Source organism: Typopeltis vanoorti, chromosome 7 (assembly GCF_054136105.1).
Source record: "Typopeltis vanoorti isolate ZY-2024b chromosome 7, IOZ_Tvanoo_1.0, whole genome shotgun sequence".
In the NCBI taxonomy this organism is placed as follows: domain Eukaryota; kingdom Metazoa; phylum Arthropoda; class Arachnida; order Uropygi; family Thelyphonidae; genus Typopeltis; species Typopeltis vanoorti.
In genome coordinates this window covers 147,746,174-147,768,372 of record NC_143555.1, presented here as the reverse complement: position 1 = coordinate 147,768,372, position 22,199 = coordinate 147,746,174, and the positions used below count along the sequence as shown (strand labels likewise).

General features: G+C 35.2%; 1 protein-coding gene across 3 annotated transcripts in view; it reads right to left on the bottom strand.

Annotated features, from left to right (window-relative positions):
* The window catches only part of LOC150105176 (sodium-independent sulfate anion transporter-like), a 255,432-nt gene that overhangs the window by 7,508 nt on the left and 225,725 nt on the right, over positions 1-22,199 (bottom strand). For all 3 annotated transcript variants that reach the window (XM_090395526.1, XM_090395528.1, XM_090395527.1), the window contains one exon: positions 4,141-4,225. In XM_090395526.1, the coding sequence (XP_090251652.1) occupies positions 4,141-4,225 (85 nt within the window). The remainder of the gene's footprint in view (positions 1-4,140; positions 4,226-22,199) is intronic.

Genomic DNA, 22,199 nt, shown 5'->3' with positions numbered 1-22,199 from the left:
AATTTGGGCAAATGAAAATGATGGCTGTCAGTTTAATGTTAGTAAGTGTAAAGTGATGCACTTTGGCTTGATTAGAGTTCCAGTGGCATATTCTATTAGCGGAGTTATGCTACAAGAAACTGAGGAGGCAAGGGATCTTGACATATTGGTGGATAGGAATTTGAAGTGGAAAGGTCGCATAGCAAAAGTTGCAAATACAACTCAGAGGATAATTGCGATGTTGAAGCGAACCTTGAAATGTAAGGATAAGGAAGTCATTTCACCTCTTTAGAAGGCTTTGATGAGACCACGCATAGATTATTGTGTGCAGATTTGGTCTCCTGGGTTCCAAGGGGATAAGGAAGCTGTGGAAAGGGTGCAAGAAAGAGTTACAAGGATTATATTCAGATTATGAGGACAGATTGTATGTGGATTGCAGATTCTGGTTAACAGGAGAAAGAGGGGGTGATATGATAGAGGTTTATAAACTTTTGAATGGGTATTATAGGATATCATCTGAAGAAATTTTTCATTAAGGGGAGAGAACATGGGAGCATCCATGAAAGTTAAGTTTGTTCACAGTCAAGAAAGGGATAAGAGCCAGATTTTTCTCACAGAGAGCTGTGAATAAGTGGAATAGTTTTCCTTTAGGGGTAGTGAGTGCATCTAGTGTGAATGAAATGAAGGGAAGGTATGACAGCTAGTTTGGGTGATTTATAGTCTCCCTTGATGAGTTCTCAACACCCTGGAGGTCTCGGATAATAATAAATTAGTATAATATAATTTTAAAAAAGAAGTATATTAAATTAACATTTCATAGTGTTTTACTTTGGTAATTACTGATATCACATTCTGAGTTTCTTTTTAATTATAGTGTCAGATCTAAAAAATATCAAGAACCACAAAAGTTTCATGCTTGGTATATGCCAATGTCTGTTGATTAGAGATATAAAAAATCCATATTTTCAAGCAATTTGAAGCAAATAAAAGGCACACTATTTTAAAAACTAAAGTTTTTGGAAAGTAATAGCTATGTCATTGCTTTTGGAGCTTGAGCCTCAGGCTTTGTTACCCTAATTACAGTTATAATCTCAGGTATGGCCCGTATTAATAATGTTTTAGTAAATCCTAGTAGTTCAAGCTTCTGTACTATAGAATTGTGCTATAAAAATCAACTCCTCATTTACATAGTCAAAAACAACTTGGAACATGAATCATTGAGGTTTTTCTTAACAATGAAAAAAAAAATTATATATATATATATATATATATATATATATATAATATAGTTTTCTGCTAGAAATTTGCTATCATTTGAGGAGGAGAGACATAAAGGATGACTAGTAGTTTCAAAACAGAAATAAAGTGGCATTAGCAGAGAATGAATTTTCTGAGATTGCCGATTGTTTTAATCTTTCTGTAAATCCGGAAATTACAAATTCATTACTAAACTTTGTCTTTCAAAATGCAAATATATTCATATCTTCAATTTTGCGAGTTTTGTCATTGTTTTGTATTTCTCGTTTTTCATTCCACAATATTTTATAGTGTTCTTTCCAATCCTCTTTGGAAATTAGATTATTTCTTAATTGGTCATTTTCTGCTGTTTGTAGTTGCCTGAAAATTTTAAAACCTCTTCTTTATGGTTCAGTGATATCCTTCTCTAATGATTTAACATATTTACTACAATCTTCTCTGCATATACTTCTAAAAAGCATTCTGAATTCAGCTCATAATTTCTTATATTGTATATAGTTAGCAGTGTTTTTACTTTGCAGATAGATTTTAAAAGCCTGTTTTTTCCTTTCGATTAATTCCTTTAAGTCATCATTCCAATTCTGAGCCATTTTTTGTTTTTCCTTGATTTGTATCCTAAACTTTTGTCTAATGCTTTTAGTATGGTTTCCTTCCATTTTTCCAGTCAGTTTCAATACTGTTTGTGATTGTTTTATTTTATCTCTTATTCTGCTTTTATATAAGTTTCTAATACTCTCCTGTTCTAGGAGATGAATTTTAAACTGTTTATTATATGTTGGTTCATTATCTTTTTTCTTTGGAAGTATGTGGTTCTTTTTATGAATTCATATCTGCTTTCAACTAACATGTGATCACTATCAATTTCGCTCCCTCTAAAAACCCTTGTATCCTTGACATTATTATTTAGTTTGTTGTTAATAATAATGTAATCTATTATTGATTTCGTTCTTCTTGCTTGCCATGTGTATTTATGTATACTTTTATGCCTGAAGAAAGCATTGCTGATTTTTAGATTGTTAATTATGCAGAAGTCTCTTAATAAAATTCCATTGTTATTGATTACTGATTCTCCCTCTGATCCAAGGCATCTTGTTATTGGCTTACTTCCACTCTAGTGTTGAAATCTCTCATCAAGATTGTTGCTTCATTTTTATTTGTTTAATCAATACATTCCTGAAGTTTACCATAAAATTCTTCTGTCTCTTACTCTTTTCCATCTATTGGTGCATAAATTCTGAAAATATTGAATGTTCGATTCATAATTTCTATTCTAACTTTGATTATTCTGTCTGATACCCAAGTATAATCTGAAATTTTGTTTTTCCATTTTTTATTAATCCAAATTGCAATCCCAGATGAAGCCCTTTTGTCTTCTCGAACTCCAGAGAAGATCATGACAAAATTTTCAGGAATTTGAGATCCCTTCTTTTTTGCCTCAGTTATTGCTGCTATATCAATGTTTCTATTTTTTAGTTCTCTGTTTTGCTCATCAATTTTGTGTGCGATTCCACGGACATTCCAAGTAGCTATTTTTAATTTTTCAAAGAAAAGTCCCTATCCATTAGCCGAGTCAATTCCAATTAAATCGATCTTATTTTTCTTCTTCAGAGCTTTGCAAGTAATTGGAAATTTCCCCTGGATAGGCTCCCAACCTTTAACAGGGTGAGTTCGGTGTCTAGCTGCCACCTTAAGGCTCTGAACCTGCCTTTTGAGAGGGAAAGCAAACTCCCACTGCACGAGATGGAAAAAAGCATAGTATAATAGGAAAGATTTACCCCTATCCCTCGACTACTCTAATAGCGTTGAGGGGAAGGAGCAAGAGGAACAACAAGAAAGAAAGAAGAATAGGGACTGGTCTATAGATAATATACAGATGTATATTACGTCAGTAAGGCATGGTCCAGCATCAGGTAACTTGGGTTTGCCGCTCCTGTACTCACTAAAGTGAGCCCTTGAGGTGAATCCAGGGTCTTAAATCTAATATAACAATTGTCATATTAAATTAGGACATCATTTTTTACTGTAATAAAACTATCTATATGAAAGAATGTTTCTCTGATGTTGTCTTAAATAGAATATAGCTTTGATGTAGTTATTTTATTTCATTTATTTTATTTTAATTTTATTTTAGTTTCACTAGAGGTCAGGCCAGTAGAATAACCGTTGATCAAATCATTGTCTCATTAGCATACTGTGTGAAATATAATGTAGCTTGTCTCTGTATATATATATTTGTGTATACTCCAGGTGATGACCATAATATGAAAGTCAAAACATTGGGAAATTAAAATAATTATTTCTAACATGGTTAGAAATAATTATTTGTCTAGAATTTGTCTAAAATCAATAGGGTGAAAATTCAAGGCCTTAAGGAATGGATGTTTGCAAATGTCTTTAGGTGGGAGATGAATTTCATTGCTTGGTATAAGACCAATGTCCTGCTTAGTGGAGACCTAAAGTGACTTGAAAAAGTTTGGTCTCTAGAGAAAGGTTCCAAGGATACATAGAGAATGAATAAAAATGCAAAAAATTATATTAAATTAATAAAAAATAGAAAAATCCTTAACCAACCCAGTCCTGATATGCCATAGATTTTTGTTCTATGGCAATAGAACATAAAAAATAAATGGCAATAAAAAAAAAAGCTTATCATCAGAACATGACACATATGAAGATACGTTGTTTGTCATGAGATTGGATCACACATAAATAAGATTGGTCATTCTGCAATTCAGTAAATTATTAATATTGAAGGTTTTGTTAATTTGAAATACCTTTTTCGTACACAAGATGTATGTTCTGCAATTATTACAAGTCCACTTTATTTATTAAATCCACATATATAGAATTTTTTATTTTTAAAAAATAACAATTGACATGATTCAACACAAAGGAATTACATACTTATAAAGCTCTTTGCTTCATTTTCATTACAGAAATAATTAAATTCACATGGTTGTGCACCCTTAAGTGTCCTAAAAACTTCGAGCTGGTGAAAAAATAAATAAACACAGTAAAAAGCATCAAATAAAAATCTAATCATATAAAGACATATCTAAATATTAATATGAAAATTTATTGAAAAAAAACATTTAAAAAGTAATAATATAAACAATGCTGCACAAATTTTTATTAAATTTATGCTAATTTTGTAAAACAACTTTTTTTTATATCTAGTAAAACAAAAAAATCTATCACCTGGGATAAAGAAAACTAGAATGAGATATTTCTAAATAATAACTACAAGATGACTTATTCAGGCAAAAAAGTAAAATGTTCCTTTCCTCACCCAAAGACAAGCTTTTCAGGTGTTTACCAGATCCCTTGCCTGCTCCTCTGGTTTGTCTTAGGGCAGTCAGCAGCCATCCATCATGAGGAATTTAAATTGTATATTCCTCATGATGGCTTAGCAGAACATGCCATCTTGACTAAATATAGGGTTCTCCGGAAGAAAACTAAACTCTTCTATAAATATGAGTTTATATATATATTTGCCAGCAAAGGTTGGTCGATTGGTATAGTCTCCGCTACTAATGGCTCACGCAAAAAATTAAGCAAGTTTGAGCGCAGTTAGTAGCTGGAAGGAGCCAATCGTTTGATGCTGTTGGCACACTCTCCCTCGATGAGTCTTTGGACTCCCTGGAGGTGCCACACAATAATAATAAAAGGAGTGGTTATGCAAAGAGAGCTGTGAGACTTCTTTATTGATCTGACTTAAACAGATCTGATGGCCCAAAGGCCATCAGATAATTGATATTGCAATATTCTCTCAGTTATACCATTGCAGTGTTTTATGTATAACATCATGTGGCTGTTACTTTTTCAAATGCATTCAATGTTTGTGTTTTACCTTGTAATTAGCTATCATCACACCACTGATGATGGCCTGTAATATTCGGGCTGAAATATATGGCTTTAAATAAATAGTCCTTCTGTTTTTTGTGTTAATTAAAAGAAACCTTGCATGTCAAAAGTATCTCTCTTTAAGAACAAGCAAAGTTCTTGTTGCAAAGCTGAATCAAAGGAACAAATAGTGTGGACAATGGTGAGTAAGGTTTTAAATGCCATTCTTCTAAGATGGATAATGGAGAATATTGTATGTACTTGCTGAGATTGGTTTCTGGTAAACACACAGATGGAAGGTGTGTTTACCAAAAAAGCAAACTACAACGAGTCTCCTTTTCCACAGTGATCCTGCATGAATGAAGGCTATTCATTTTTTATAATAAGGAGATCATATCATTTTCGGGACATATCCAGATGGCAAAATATTAAGAAAACATTTAGAGCATCTTGAGATGCTCTAAATAAGTTGTCCGAGGGAGAACCCCCAGAGCATGTCTTCAATCTGTTTATCAATCTTATTCTTCCAATTCAAATAACCAGAGTGCATGATAAATTCAAAAATCTTCACTATATCAGGAGGAAAGTGCTGCAATAAAAACTGTAGAGTAATGAGCAAAAGGAATGTTTAAACAATGTAAAAACAACTGATCATTAAATTTGTAGATTGTAGAGAGGTACAATTTATGGACTGTACAGAGGTACCTATTCTGACTAAGTGGGATTTTGAATGACTTCTTGATATCCACAAAAGAAGTGTTTTTCTTATAATCTGCTCTATTTCTACTATATTTTTTTTTTCTCTTTATCCATCTCAGATGATCATTCATTTAAGTGAAAGAAGAGACCAAAGTATGGCTGTAAAAATGCTGAAGGAGAAAGCCTGGCCTTAAACAAAACAGAAATCACTTCAAACATAGCCTGTTGGCATTATCATCATCACCATCAACCATCACCACCTGGGAGACAGGACGTTGTACATGAAATCAAAAGGAGGAACACACTCCTTAATCTCAAATCATTGATTTAGGTATTACCATTCCCTTTCCATAAATCTAGGTACCCTCTTTTTACACTATTACCAGCATGGAACTATTATGCATCCTGATGTTCTTATTTGAACACTGTATAATTTCAGGCAGTCTGTCTGTCTGTGAGATGAAAAATCAAAGTTACTCAGGAATAAAACTCACTATGGACCAGATAACTCATTTCAGTTGAAAAATTATGTCATAGAGGGCTTCACATCTACAATAAGGATGGAACCCAGGTATTTTCTGATCAAAGAGCATCTAATGCAGTTCAACATGACTGTGCTACAAAAGCTCTATGATTTTTGTTTCTTCCATAGAAAAACATGCAAATACAAGAGAGAACAAAGTACTTAAAAGCACTTAAATTTATATGTATTTTTAATAATTTTTTAATTTCTTCCTTACTAATATGCAAGAACTATTTCAGTAATTTATATTCATTTTACAAAATCCAAGTTGTGGAGCTAACTGCAACTGGACAGGTAAACAGGTGGCAGACAGTGGATCATCCCCAGATACAGAGCAGCTGTGAAATAAGCAGGGTAACTTGGCAAATAAGCAGTCCAAGACCAACAAAAACAATGCCAGGGATGGTGGAGCAGTCCTTGGCAAGGCTTCTCAAACCAAAACACCACAGAGCCCTAGGACAATGTAATGTGGTGCCCCTGGGAAGGTACCTAAAGATCAATCGCAGCAACTGTCTACCAAATAAGGCATCTGTTCCATGTCAGGAAAGACCTCTATTTCAGGGGCTGATGGTAGCCTGCACCAGTCCCTGACAAGGAAGTAGCAATTTCTGATTAATACCTCACCTCAGTGTCCAATGCCAACAACGGTATCCTGGATACTACAAGAAATGAGTACACACTATCAAAAATTTTACGAAATAGTTTTTTTCCTAACGACGATTTTTAATTTTAAATTATGGTGCCTCTGTAGCACAATTGGAAGAACAGTGGAACATTGCACTCTTCAATTGGAAAAGACCTGGGTTTGATTCTCATCGTGACGAGGGAACCCTGCTACCTCTTATACAGAGGTAGCAGGGTTTTTTCTCCTGAAAACTCGGGTTTTTCATTCCTGCATACTACAGAACAACTTGGTCTTCAGAACACATGCAATTTACAGACAAAAAAAAAAAAAAAATACTGTTGTTGGTTGATTATCAGTAGTAGATATCATTGATGGTGGTAGTGTCGTAGTAGGAAAATTAAGTAGGAGTGGAGAGGGTGAGATGCATTTAATGAAGTAGAGTGCCCTCCCACAATGAGTTCTTGGACTCCCTGGAGGTATCACGTAATAATAATAAGGTTAACTAAGTATCGATCAGTGATGATGATAATGATAATTATTATTACGTGACACCTCCAGGACTCATCGTGGGAGGGCACCTACTCGACAACTCTGTCTCCACTACTTAATCCACTAACCACACCAAACCGCCACTACATCATCCACACCATTGCCAACCATCTACTGCCCACCAGTACGTTTTGGTATATTGGGGGGGGGGAGAGTTCCATTTTAAATTCTATGTCCTAAAAATATAGAATCCACCTAATTTGGATCTAAGTTTAAAAAAAGTCATATTGATTAGTGATAAAACAAGTACAATTTTTGCTATGATAAGCAAACTTTGTTATGTTATGTGTATTATTACAGTTGACTCTCACTCTAGAAAACTTGTAAGAACCACAGGAAAAGTTTATTATAGTGGATGATTTGTTACAGTGAGTTTGTGATTGTGTGAGTTTCTCCAAATAGCATTTGCTGTAGTAAGGAATTGAAGGCACTCTGAACGGTAAATATTTCCTTTCTCTAATCCTAGAGTTTATAAAATCCAGTGATTGTGTGGTTATTATGGGCAAACTATTTGTTCAGCTCAGATTTATATGGATAAGCATCAAGGTTATATTCTACTTCATTAATCAGATAAGTCTGGTTTAGCTGGCCATGTCTTAGGCATAGAATTCACTGGAATAGCAACTTTCTTGTGATCTTTCAAGTAAAAAATAACTAAAGAATTACACAGAAATTATTTTTTACTTGCAAGATCATATCAAGAAAGTTGTAAAGTTCACATCCACGGACCAAACATCAACAAGAATGATTGTCTCAAACTTTAACAATTTTGGGAAGTCATCCTGAGCAACACTCCTCATTCTTACATTTCTTGAATTAATAATTATTTATTCTTTGAATTCTAATAGTTGTAGATGGAGCTATCCTCCTGCAATTAATATCATACATTGTCACATGCGCTTACATTTTAAGTGTTGTTCTATTTTGTGTTTGACGATGGCTAGGAAACCTAGCTTGAAATTCTGCAAGCAATAAATATTATATTTTCCTTACATAAGTGCCAATCGATGGCTAAATTTTATTATTATGTTGTCTACTTATGTTTCTATATTTAGTTCAATTTGATCCTTAAGCAGAGAGGTAAGTTTATATGTGTAATTATGATAAAGGGAATGCTATTACACTGCTTCCTCTTATCTGCTTTTCTACTTCATTTCCAGATATTTTATTTAATATGTTTTGGATGGTAGGAATTGTAGCAACTGGCTAAGACGGTGCTTTTGAATGACAGTGGTGAAGGCACTAATGTCAGAACTTTGCTGAAATGTTGGCAATATTAATTACATTTATTATACACTGTAATTTCCTTGAAAAATACTATTATGAACAGTGTCAACATATAAGTCTTACCACAGACTTACTATACTGCACAGAGATTCCACAGCATGCAAAGTCTGTCAATGGAAAGCTTGGTCCTATTAGTTTGGAAAGCTTCAATTTCAGTGAAGCTTTCCAGACAGCTGAACAGATTATCCTTTCTAAAATGTTGCTGGGATAACGTCATTCCTAACTATGTTAAATTAAAACACCCCACTTAATGCATTCTACATATACAAGTGCACACCAGCTTTGCTCTTTTATGTAGACAGCTTGGGGTCATGTGTGTTCTAGTTGCCAACGCTAATGGACCTATTTGTGTGACAGAAGAGGAGCACACCATGATGCTGAATACTAACCTTTGGACAATCCTCCCAGAGTCTCTAACAATTCAGCAGCCAAAGAATTTCAGAAAATAAAAGAGTTGACACATTAATAAATTTGTTCTAATCTATTAAAAAAAACTCAGCCTTTTAAAGCCTCAACAACACTCAAGAAAACAATGTTATAGTAAACTATTGTCCTTCACCCTCAAGCAGAAGCAATTAGCACACTTGGTCATATCCCACAACTACACTTGCACCTAAGTAAATATCTGCAGAGGATATTATGATTCAAATTGAATGAGGGATTCAAAGCCATCCTACCGATATTGCAAATAATGTAAAACTCGATGTAGCCAATATATTAACAAAACAAATACCATTAAAAAAAAAAAAGCATCCTCTTAAGCAAGGAATTTGAAGCACTAGTGGAAATAAACAAAAAAGAATAGTAATTATGAAAATGGATAAATGGAATGGCACTGTAATTCTAAACTGCCATGATTATACACATAAATTTACCTCTGTGCTTTGGATTGTTTACCTACTTTGGATTGTTTGGACTGTTCTGATCTATGTGTTGATCTGATCCTTATGATCAGATCAACACATAGATCAGAACATCTCACAGGCTTCTTAAAAACATTACCTCCTGGCCTGAGGAAATTGCCAATAAACTATCAGAAACTTCATCATCAACATCAAATTCCTGCCATGTACCCTCAAGGGGTGTACAGCATATGATAGTACTACATGAAAAAAATTACATCATTACTAACTTCCTATCTACAATTTTCCTCCAAATCAGTCTGTTACTTGTCAAGACTCCAACATTATCAGATCTTATATTTCTATCGTCTAAGGCACTTTGTACCGTATCAATCCACATATATCTTAGTCTTCCTCTGGGTCGTTTTGCTGCTAACCTCGCAGAGAACACTTGTTTTGCTAATCTTTCTTCGTCCATTCTGTTTAAGTGACCATACCACCCGAGATTACCTCTGCTAACGCATTCCTGGATGTTGACAATGTCAAGTTCTTTCCTAATATCCTCATTTTTAATATGATATTGCCATTGATGCCATCTGTTCATGCCTATAATCTTTCTCGGGACTCTCACATCTGCGGTCTCTAGTCTTTGGTCAAGTGTTTTACTTCTGAGATCCATAAGTAAAATTGGTTTGAACACTGTCTTGTATACAGCTAATTTAGTGGCTAATTTCTCTCTTATTCCATATGAATTTATTCAATTGACTTCCTACCATACCAGCTTTGCCGATTCTGTTGTCTATTTCTATATTTAATTTACCATCTTCACTATAAATCGTGCCTAAGTAGCTGAAATGCTTTACTTGTTCCACAGATTCTCCGTTCACAACACAGTTGACATTTTCAATGATTCTGCCTATTTTCATTGTCTTTGTCTTTTTATTGCTGACCTTCATACCATATCTATTACAACAGCTTATTTAGTCAGAGAATCTTGCAAACTTGTAAGCGGATTTATTTAGAAGTATAACATCATCTGCATAAAGCAAAGAGCTGACATTTAACATTTCCAAATTTGATATCGTGTTTAATTTCACTTTCCTTCATAATGTGATCCATATAGATAATGAATAACAGAGGGGATAAGGTACCTCCTTGTCTCACACCAGATTTAACATTAAACCATCTTCCTGTACTTCCTTCAATTCTAACTGCTGACTTACAACTCAAATAAAGATTAAGTATTGCTTGATATAATGCCCCATTGACACCATATAACTGTAGCGTATTGAATAGCTTCTCTCTTGGCACCTTGCCTTTTCCAAATGGACAAAACTTAAATACAGATCTTTGTTATATTCCCATGCTTTTTCGATGATTTGTCGTAAAGTGAAGATCTGATCCTAACAGCCTCTATTTGACCTGAATCCAGATTGTTCTTCACCAAGCTTTTCTTCCATAATTCTTCTCAACCTTTTCTCAAGTATACTTGCATAGATCTTGCCAGGAACAATCAGTAGGGAAATACCTCTGTAATTCTCACATTCAGTTTTATTTCCCTTTTTATATATGGGTACTATGAGAGCTCTACTCCAATCATCAAAAATTCGTCCCTCTGTCCAGGCTTTTTGCACTATGCAGTGCAGCCACTGTAAGACTTATACCACCATACTTCAGCATTTCTGGTCGAATATCATCTACTTCTGCTGCCTTTCCACATTTCAAGCCTTTGATGGCTTTTTCTACTTCAAATATGGATATGTATTCCTGACTGCATGCCTGGTCAGTGTTTTTTACCACTGTGCTGTCATCACTGCTTGTTTCATTTAGCAGTTTTTCAAAGTAATTACTCCATACTTCAAGGATATCTTTTTCTCCCGTTTTCATGTCACCTTTATCATCTCTAACTCCTTCAACAACCTCCAGAATATTCTGCCACCTTCTTGATATTTATTTTTTATATTCTTGCCAAAGTCCTCCCATGGCTTTTGTTTAGCTAGTTTTACACAGTGTTTAGCTTTCTTACATTTGTCTCTGTATTCTCTAAAAGCACAAGCTGACTTATTTGCCAGGAACTTTGATATGCTTTCTTCTTTTCCTTCACTGCCTCTTTAACTTCTTGTGTCCACCATGGAGTTCTAATTTTTCTATCCTTGTAGACAACTTCACCACATGCCTCTCTAGCTGAATCAATCAGGGCTTTCTTCAAGGCTTGCCACTGAATCTCCAAGGTTTGATTCCTGTTCTCAAACACTTTCATTTATTCTTCAATAATCTTTGTGCATTTTAGTCTACAGTTCACATCTGAGAGCTGCTCAACTTTTATTTGCTTTAAAATTTTCTTACATGTTATTCTTTTCAATATGAAATTGAATTTTATCCTGCTCAAGACTAAATATCAACTATCAGAAACAGAAAAACAAAATGTGTCATTATGCCCAATTGTGGATGACAGTGATTCAGCCATATACAAATTAGCCAAAGTGTTTTCCCACTATACTGGAAACACCCCTTCATGCTTAAAAAAACTTGGCCCTTTAAGTCCAGTATAGAAAACTCCACACTCAGCACATAATGATCCATTTCAACATCAATTCTACTTAAAGACATCTCAGACCTTATCCAAGCAGAATTACTTTCTGAAATCTAAGCTCTGTCATCAATTCCATTTCATCTGAAAATGGAAAAGGAAAATTCTATAAACAAATAAGGGAACAGCCATAGGCCCTTTGCTTCCCACCCCCAGCAAACTACTTCAAAACAGAAAGCTTTAAACTCTACTCCACACAGAACCACTATTTGCCTATACTACATAGATGACATGTTCTCTATTTGGCCACATGACCTAGATGCTTTCAACATCCTTATCTCAGAATCTAGTTCACCATGGAAGAAAAAAACAACAACAGTCATCTTTCTATGACGACGTGTTCGCGATCTGGCCGCACGGGCGACAAACGCTAAACACATTCCTTAGCCACCTAAACAAACAACACGAACGCATACAATTTACCATCGAAATCGAAAATCAAAATTCGCTCCCGTTCCTAGACACACTAGTCACACGTCTTCCTTCAGGCAGTCTTTCCTTCACAGTCTTCCGAAAACCGACACACACTGGCCAATACATACATGCGAATTCATACCACCACCCATCACAAAAATATGGAGTCATTAACACCCTTAAAAACCGAGCTACTACAATTTGCTCTAACCGGAAGCCCTGAAACAAGAACTAAAAATCATCAGCGACACATTCATAAATAATGGCTATAACAAAAATACTATTAATAAAATACTCCATAAAACAACAACAAAAACGAATCTAGATTACAGTAAAACCATAGCCCTCCCATACATTAAAGGGTTATCAGAAAAAATCAATAGAATCCTAAAACATTATAACCTCAATGCCACCTTTCAACTACCCACTAAACTTAAAACCATATTCAACTCCTCTAAAGATCCTCTCCTCCCATTAGCACATCCTGGAGTCTATAGCATCCGCTGCACCTGTAACTTACCGTACATTGGTGAAACAGGACGGACAATCCCTATACGCCAGAAAGAACACATTAGACACATTAAATATAACCATTATGGTGAGGCAGGCCTCTCAGACCACGCGCTCAACACCTTACACCAAATCAACTGGAAAAGCACCCGCTCTTTACACCACACAAAAATCTGGTATGAAAGGAAATTCAAGGAATCCTGCGAAATCTTGATAAACCATCCAAATATCAACAACAAAGAAGGCATGAAAATTCCAAGGATCTGGATGGCACACATTCAGCCTACCTAATATATAAGATCCAGCATAAGTCAGGACTCTAGCCAATCTACAACTATTATTAGAAGCCATTCCATACCAACTGGCTGGAATGTACAGGTATAACATGTTGTTATTATATGTATATAGATAGTTACTTGTTGTTGCGCCCAATGTATTTCTACAACACAGATAACACTAATAATAGGACTCTAGCGTTGATGTATAAATTTTTTTTTTTAATTTATATATATATATATATATATATATATATTTTTTTTTTTCACCAGAGGTCAGGCCAACAATTGTTGTAGCGGCTGGTCAGTATCTTTAACAAACCAGTTTGATTGTAGTGTAGCTTGTTTTCTGTGTATAGTTGTATGCTCCAGAAGATGACCTTGACATAAAGGTCTAAACGTCGAATTGTAGATTTTAGTTATATTAAACTAAAATTTTCATTAAAACACAGTAGTTGTCTCCATAATTTTCAAAAATGCATTCGGATCACCGTGCAAGCCTAAAAGAAAGGAACAACAGTCATCCCTTCCTAGACACATTGTTTACATGCCAATCTAATGGATCCTTGGCATTTTGTAAACAGAAATCCTACACAAACTGGTAGATATATTCACCAACTATCATCTCGCTCAAACCTCCAGAGAGTATGAGATTATAAAACCCTGTATTATTATTATTATTATTTGACACCTCCAGGGAGTCCAAGGACTCATTGAGGGAGGGCACCTACACCATAACTTCATTCTCCACCATTCAATCACCAACTGACTACAAGTACACCAATGCCATCTACCATCAACCACCACTGGTGTTTTCACAGACAATCACAAACATCCATGCCCACGGCAGGATTTGAACCTGCAGCCTTTGGACTGGAGAGTGGATATGCTATCCACTCGGCCAACCAGGCCGGCAATACCAGATACCTCTGTATACCACAGCAAAATTAATAAGTTTTGATAAAAATGTCCTCACCACTGAACCTGATGACATTCATAACACCTTGTTAGTCAATGTCTATAATCCCCATGACATCTAAAAAATATCCCTCTTCCCCAGAACAGCAACTACACCAAATCTATTACAATCCTATATATCCTGGGTACATTTGAAAAGCTTCCAAAAATCCTAAAAAATACAACCTTGCAACAGCTTACAGACCATATAAAAAATTAGCATTCCTACTGTGATCCACCAAAGACCACCCATATCCTGGACCTGCCAGTTTGCTTATTTCTTTAGATTTATGGCCAAAGCAACTAAGGCTATGAGAGGGGCCAGAATTATGTATATATGTTAATTGCATGTGTTCTAATGGCCAGTTTGTCTGTTTTGTGGGATGAAAAACCCTGCCACGTCCATATGAGACTGGCTAACTCACCTTCAGTTGAAAAGCGCTGATAAAGGTTCTTCACATCAGACCTGCCAGATACTTAACAGTTAACTTGCAATTGTAAACTGTCCTAATAGGACATCCAGCTTCATAATTGTAAAGCATAAAGACTACATCCTATTCGAATGCTATGGTCCCTCAGGACTTGCAGACCATGCTTTGGACATTAACAGGATAGGCTGTCAAAAAGCCACCTTACTCTATCATCGAATTTATTTCACTCTTAAGAAACTGAGGCCCGAACCACAACAAATTTGGTGCTGCATGAAACCAACTCAAATTTGGAAGCATTCATCCTAAGAACTTCAACCCAATAACCAAGAATATCCATTCTAGTCCATCAAAAAGCACTATTTAAGGCTTTAAATAGTGCTTTTTGAGTGTCATACCATGGTAACCCAAGGTATGACACTCACACCTTGGGTTACCATGGTTCAGCCTCATTTATCCAATGTAGTGCCTGCATGCACATCTGTTTTCTACTGTGTTCCCTGATGATGATGGCAGTTTGACTTTACCAAAATATTGGAAATATTAAATTTATTGTAATTAATATTTAGTCTAAGTACCTTATTAAAAGTCCAAACAGACATACATTAATGAGGGAGATCCACCGATATGTAAATAATGTAATACATTCCACTTTGAATAGTTATTATTATTATTATTATGACTATTATTACCTCCAGGAAGTCAGGAAGTGAGACCATTCAATTCTGGTAATAATAATATATCATTATACTCCACATGTCATTCACACTATCTGCATTCACTACTCCCAAAGGCAATCCATTCCAATCATACACTACTCTAAGAGAAAAAAATCTAGCTCACCACTTTCTTGTCCTCTTTCCATTCCTCCATAAAATTAAAAGTTCAAGCTTGTGATATCCTCTATGACACTTGCAGCAGTTTGTAGATTTCTCATAACATCCCTCTTCTGCCAGTACACAAATTCTCACGATGTCCTAAAAATCCACAGTCCCAATATCATCTTTAACACTCATTTGCAACTCTTCACTGTATCTACAACACAACTGAAACCAGAAGACAAGATCTGTACACAATAGTCCAGGTGAGATCATATCAAGGCCTTATAAAGAGGCAAAATGACTTCCTTATCTTACACGTCAATTTTTGTTTCAGTATTGCAAAGTTAAGCATTATGATTATATGTTATTTTCGACCATCTGAACATAAGAAAAATTGACATAAACTGGGTTTTATATTGGCCGAAGGATTTTAATTGATACTAAGAAACACCAACACGTTTCAACAACTTAGCTGTTTGGCTTCTTCAGGGTGAATAAAAGAGATACAAAAGAACTTAAACTGTTCATGAAGGAATGAACCGAATACAATTATATTTTTTATAAATACAGAAGAATGCGTACATCAAACGCATGGAGCATGTATGATGTCAACTGTTGTTATACAGGAACATTCTGTAATTAGCAACAAAATTTAACTCTAGCATGCTTAATGATCTTATGAGGGTCTTCCAAATATCAGCTAGAATTAATCCTTGGTTTCTATTGAGGTTGTGTTTAGAAAGGATGACTGTTATGGCCTCTTTTATGTATTGGGAGCAGAAATATTCCTCTAAACAGGGCATGGAGCTTTTGTCCCAATTTGATGGTATGGTTTGTCCTCAAGAAATGAAGGGTTAACCCAGAATTGCCTTCTCTGTTGTTGTTTACATCTCCTACATGTTTGTTTTTTCTAATTTCCAAACTTCTTGAGGTCTGACCAATGTAATTTAATCCACACGAACAGGGGATGTTATAGACACCAGCATATTTGAAGAAGGCATGACAGTCTTTTGGAAATCTTAAAAAATGGTGGATAGTCTTTAAGGGTTTAAAAGTCACTCATATTTCATGTGGCTTGTGGGTGTATAGCAATCTTTTTAGAAACTGTTCCAGCATAAGGAATGGCGATGGTGGATTTATAACGTATTTCCTCAGATTGTTGTTGTGGAGGGTTGCAGAAAAGTATCTTATGGATCAATTTTTTGGGATAGCCATTGTCTATCAGGGTTTTTGATATGTGGGATAGTTCATCTTTGAGATTTTTATCTTCTGTAGTGATGCGAGAGGTCCTATTTTTTAGCATATGTACGATGCTTAGTTTTTGAGAGATGTGGTGCGAAGATGTGAAGTGCAAGTATCGACCTGTGTTGGTTGGTTTGCAATAGATTGCAAGGCTATGTTCATCCATTTGTTTCTTAATTAAAGTATCCAGGAATGGTAATTGTTTGTCCTTCTCAAGTTCTAAGGTGAACTTTATTTTGTGATGGAAGGAGTTGATCTTGGTAAGAAAATCAAAAAGATCTTTTTCCGTGTTTTTCCATACAATAAAGATGTCATCCACGTACCTCCACCACACTGCGGATTTAGGATCTAATTGAGACAAAATGTCATTTTCCATTTTCTCCATAAAGACACCTGCACAAGGGGGAAAGAGGACAGCCCATTGCGAGGCCTGCTAATTGTTCGTAAATCGTTTCCTTCCATAAGAAAAAATTAGATTTTAGGTATTGATGGAAAAGAGAAGTAATATCTTGAGGGAAGAGGTTTCTCAAAATGCTGATTACTTCTTCTACTGGAACATTAGTAAATAAGGATATTACATCCAGGCTTGCAAGCATGTCTGTTTCGGAGATTGAGATGTTCTTTAATTTATCAACAAAATGTTGTGAATTTTTTATGTAGGTATCCAAATTACGGATCTGTGCCTTAAGGAGACTTGCAAGGTGTATCGATAATATGTATGTAGGAGAATTAATTCCATCCACTATAGGGATATTCTATCAGCAAAAAAAGCCAAATTGAAAATTTCAAACGCTCTTTATGAAAACAGTTATAAGTCAAGACCTAATCTGCCAGATAACACAGTAATCTTCAATTTCTCCGACCACGTTTTAACAAATCCAGAAGTTAGTATACTAAAGAAAGGGTTCAATTTTGCTATTGCCCCAGACCAAATTCCTAAAGTGGACATCATATGTAACATAGAAAAGGCAGTTTCATCATTACTGGAACCCATAACAAATGATCTCAGATTGAAAAGCACCATCATTCTCTCATCTTCAAGAGCTCCAAACCCTAATATCACACCTTTAGAAAACAGAGCTATGTTTAGTTTGAAGATAGAGAAATTATCATCTTAAAAGCAGATAAAGGAAACTCTACAGTTGTCTTAAACACCAGAGATTACAAGAGAAAGATCACAGATTTACTCTCTGACACATCTACCTATTGTGTTTTAGATTCAGACCCCACAAGAAAAAATCACAATGAAACAAACAACTTGTTATGTAATATGGACAGCTGGCCAACAGACTTAAAACGAAGTCGTCACATCCTAATGGCACGACTATATGGCTCTCCCAAAGTGCATAAAAATGGAATACCACTGCACCCTATAGTGGAAGGAATTAATTCTCCTACGACCTCCCTCGATGAGTCTTGATAGACGTGTTTCGTAGAAAGGACCTCACATGATGAGGCTTTTGACTCCATGGAGGCCTGAATAATAATAATAATAATACTTATTATCGAAACACCTCACAAGTCTCCTACGGCACACATTCGTAATTCAGATACCTATATAAAAAATTCACAACATTTTGTTGATAAATTAAAGAACATCGCGATCTCCAAAACAGACATTCTTGCAAGCCTGGATGTAATATCCTACTGTTCCAGTAGAACATTAGTAAATAAGGTAATCAGCATGCCTAAAATCTAATTTTTTCTTATGGAATGAAACGATTTATGAACAATTAACAAGCCTCACAATGGGTAGTCCTCTTTCTCCCCCTTCTGCAGATGTCTTTATGGAGAAAATGGAAAACGACATTTTGTCTCAATTAGACCCTAAATCCACAGTGTGGTGGAGGTACGTAGATGACATCTTTATTGTATGGAAAAACACGGAAAAAGATCTTTTTGATTTTCTTACCAAGATCAACTCCTTCCATCACAAAATAAAGTTCACCTTAGAACTTGAGAAGGACAAACAATTACCATTCCTGGATACTTTAATTAAGAAACAAATGGCCTTGCAATCTATCGCAAACCAAATAAGTTTATATTGATGAGCAAAATATCATCGATATAACGATACCAAAATTTTGGTTTAAGGGGGAAAGAGTTAATAACTTTTTCTTTGAAATCGTTGAGAAATATATCTGCGAGAATCGGAGAGAGTGGGCTGCCCATGGCCAGACCTGAGTTTTATAAGCAGATCTTATTGTCATATTCGAAGTATCCTGACTTTATGCAATGGGAGAGTAAAGCAAAGAGTTTTTTTGATAATTTCTTCTTGAGAAGATCGAGGACTCTGGAGCAGGCGCATTTGTAAAGATACAAAGAAACATTCGTCTTTCTCTTGGGTCACTTCATCCCTCGACTGTTTGGTCTCCCCAAGATTCACAAAACAAACTGCCCACTCAGACCTACAGTTGAGGGCATATACTCTCCTACCTACAACCTCTCCAAATATCTCGCGAGTTTTCTAAGAAATCTTTCTGGAATTTCCTCTTCACATATTAAAAACTCTGCAGAATTTGTTTCAAAAATCAAGGATATCAAACTTAAAAAAACAGATTTAATGGCCAATTTCGATATTGTTTCTCTCTTTACAAATGTGCCTGCCTGCTCAAGAAGTCCTCAATCTTCTCAAGAACAAATTATCAAAAAAACTCTTTGCTTTACTCTCCCATTGCATAAAGTCAGGATACTTCAAATATGACAATAAGATCTACTTATAAAACTCAGGTCTGGCCACGGGTAGCCCACTCTCTCCAATTCTCGCAGATATATTTCTCAACGATTTTGAAGAAAAAGCTATTAACTCCTTCCCCCTTAAACCAAAATTTTGGTATCATTATAATAATGATATTTTCTTCATCTGGGAAGATGGTGTCAACAACCTCAATTTATTTTTAGACCACCTAAACCAGTGTCATGAAAAAATCTCTTTTACCTTTGAACTGGAATCCGATGACTGCCTCCCCTTTCTAGACCTGAAACTTACCTGATGTGCTTAGAGTATTAAAATCTCAATTTTTAGAAAGCCTACTCATACTGATAGATACCTTCATGCTTCCTCCCATCACTACCCCCCACAAAAATTTGGTATTATTTCCACCTTAGCTCACTGAGCCAAATCTTTACTTACAGAAGAAGCAGAAATTGAAAATGAACTCCTTTTTCTTAAAAAAACTTTTATTAATAATGGTTTCTCTCCACAGAAAATTGACAAATTTCTTTCCCTCCAGTAACTCAACTACTTCTGAAGATCCCTCTTCCTCTAGAGCCTTCATCTCTTTGCCTTACATCAGCTCTCTTTCACCAAAACTGACAAAAATTCTCAAGAAGTTTAACTTCAGAACTTGCTTCACTATGCTCCCAAAACTTTGTTCAATACTTAGTAAACCTAAAGAGAAACATCTTCCAACTCAGTTTCCAGGAGTATACAAGATTTTATGTGATTGTGGAAAACCATACTATGGCCAGACTGCTAAATCCATCCTTCTACGTTTCGAAGAACACCGTAGAGATATTTCCTATAACAGGACTAGAGTCAGCACTCTCTCTAGCCATGTTCTTTTTTCAGTTAACTCAGATGAAGGCCGCCAACACATTGTGTGCATCAGAGAGATTGAAATTTAGGCTGTTGTTGATACGGGAAGAATCTAGAGAAATTTCTCTAGATTCTTCCCATATCAACAACAGCCTAAGTTTCAATCTCTCTGATGCACACATTGTCTCTGTTCGGTATTGGCGCACTCGCGACAGCACGTAGTCTACGTTTATTGGAACTCAAGCTCGCATTTTGTTTTCAAACACGTTACTGTCTTTTTGTACTTGTTCTGTTAATGCAATTTTAAGTCTGTAATTCTTTATATATTTCTTTGATTGTGATACCTGAAGATGTTGATCAATTCAATGAAACTAGTAGTAAACTAATAGTAAACTAGTAGTATCTTTTCAAATATACCATGTCATCTTTTTATCTCTCGGTATCAGTCATTAAAACTTTTTAATAATATTTCCCACCGAGTAAAAATGAATTATGATAATATATATATATATATATATATATATATGGGAAGGGGAGGTGACATGCCAATTTCAAGTTGTTTTTTTGAAGTAGAATTTTTGTATAACTGATATTTGTGAACTGTTTTCACAGTATGAAAAATATCTCGAAAGTAATGTTTCCTTGTTTTAAGTTTATAAATGACCAATTGAACTGACCAATCTCGCACTGTGGGTGTGAGAAAATTACATCGTGAACTAAATGGTAAGTAATTGTGACATGCTTTAGAATCAATGATAAACTAAGTTATTTAATGATATTTATTTCACTCATTTCATAAAATAATGTGATACAAAAACATATGAATTACACAGTGTAGGCCATAAGTTTCAGGACAAAAATGATAAAATTACGACAGCAAGATAAAACCTTTTTTTTATTTGAAATATGATCCACTGGTATCTATACAAGCTTTAGCATGGTTGTAGAATTTTTGGAGAGCCGTAGAAAATTCCACTTCTTCAATTGTTTTTAATTCACTGTAAATGGTTACAGCTTTTTTGAGTGGCTGAAACCTACAAATTGGCATCCTTTCAGCTTTATTTACAACTGTAAATGGTTACAGCTTTTTTGGATGGCTACAAATTGTCATCCTTTCAGCTTTATTTTATTTGTAAAGACAATGGATCTCTTTTTTGGTCATCATCAATTTCCTGATATGTACCCTCATAGGGTGTTCATGAGAAGATCACTTGTGTGTGTCACATGCACATTTGCAGGTTTGTGAGTGGGGACATTATCATTCAAAAAGGAAAAACAGTGCAACTGGAATGTGGCAGGATGAATGCACTGAATGCATTTCAGGAGACGATCCAAACTTTGTTATAAAATTCTACATTCACTGTTCTCCCCTATGGTACAAATTTTTTGTGTGCCACACCTTGAGAGTTGGAAAAAATTATCAACATCATCAGAACTCTGTTTTGGGATCATAGACAAAACACCAACTACCATCTCCCATAATGATTTTTCAAAGAAATTTTCATCTGCATCTGTCATCATAATAATGTCTTGAGAAGATGTGACTCGATCTCTTTACTCAGCTGCCAAGGCATGTGAAACAAAACATGAACACAACTTCCTCTTCCTCAATCTTCAAGAATGTGAACAACAACACTCTTAGGGATGTTTGAAGCCTCCACTATCATCTGAGATATGACATGATAATTATTCTTTACTAATTCAGCGACAGTAGCAATGGAGGTGACATTCAATATGTTGGCCTTCTCATGAACACCTCATGAGGGTACATATCAGGAAATTGATGATGACCAAAAAAGAGATCCATTGTCTTTACAAAA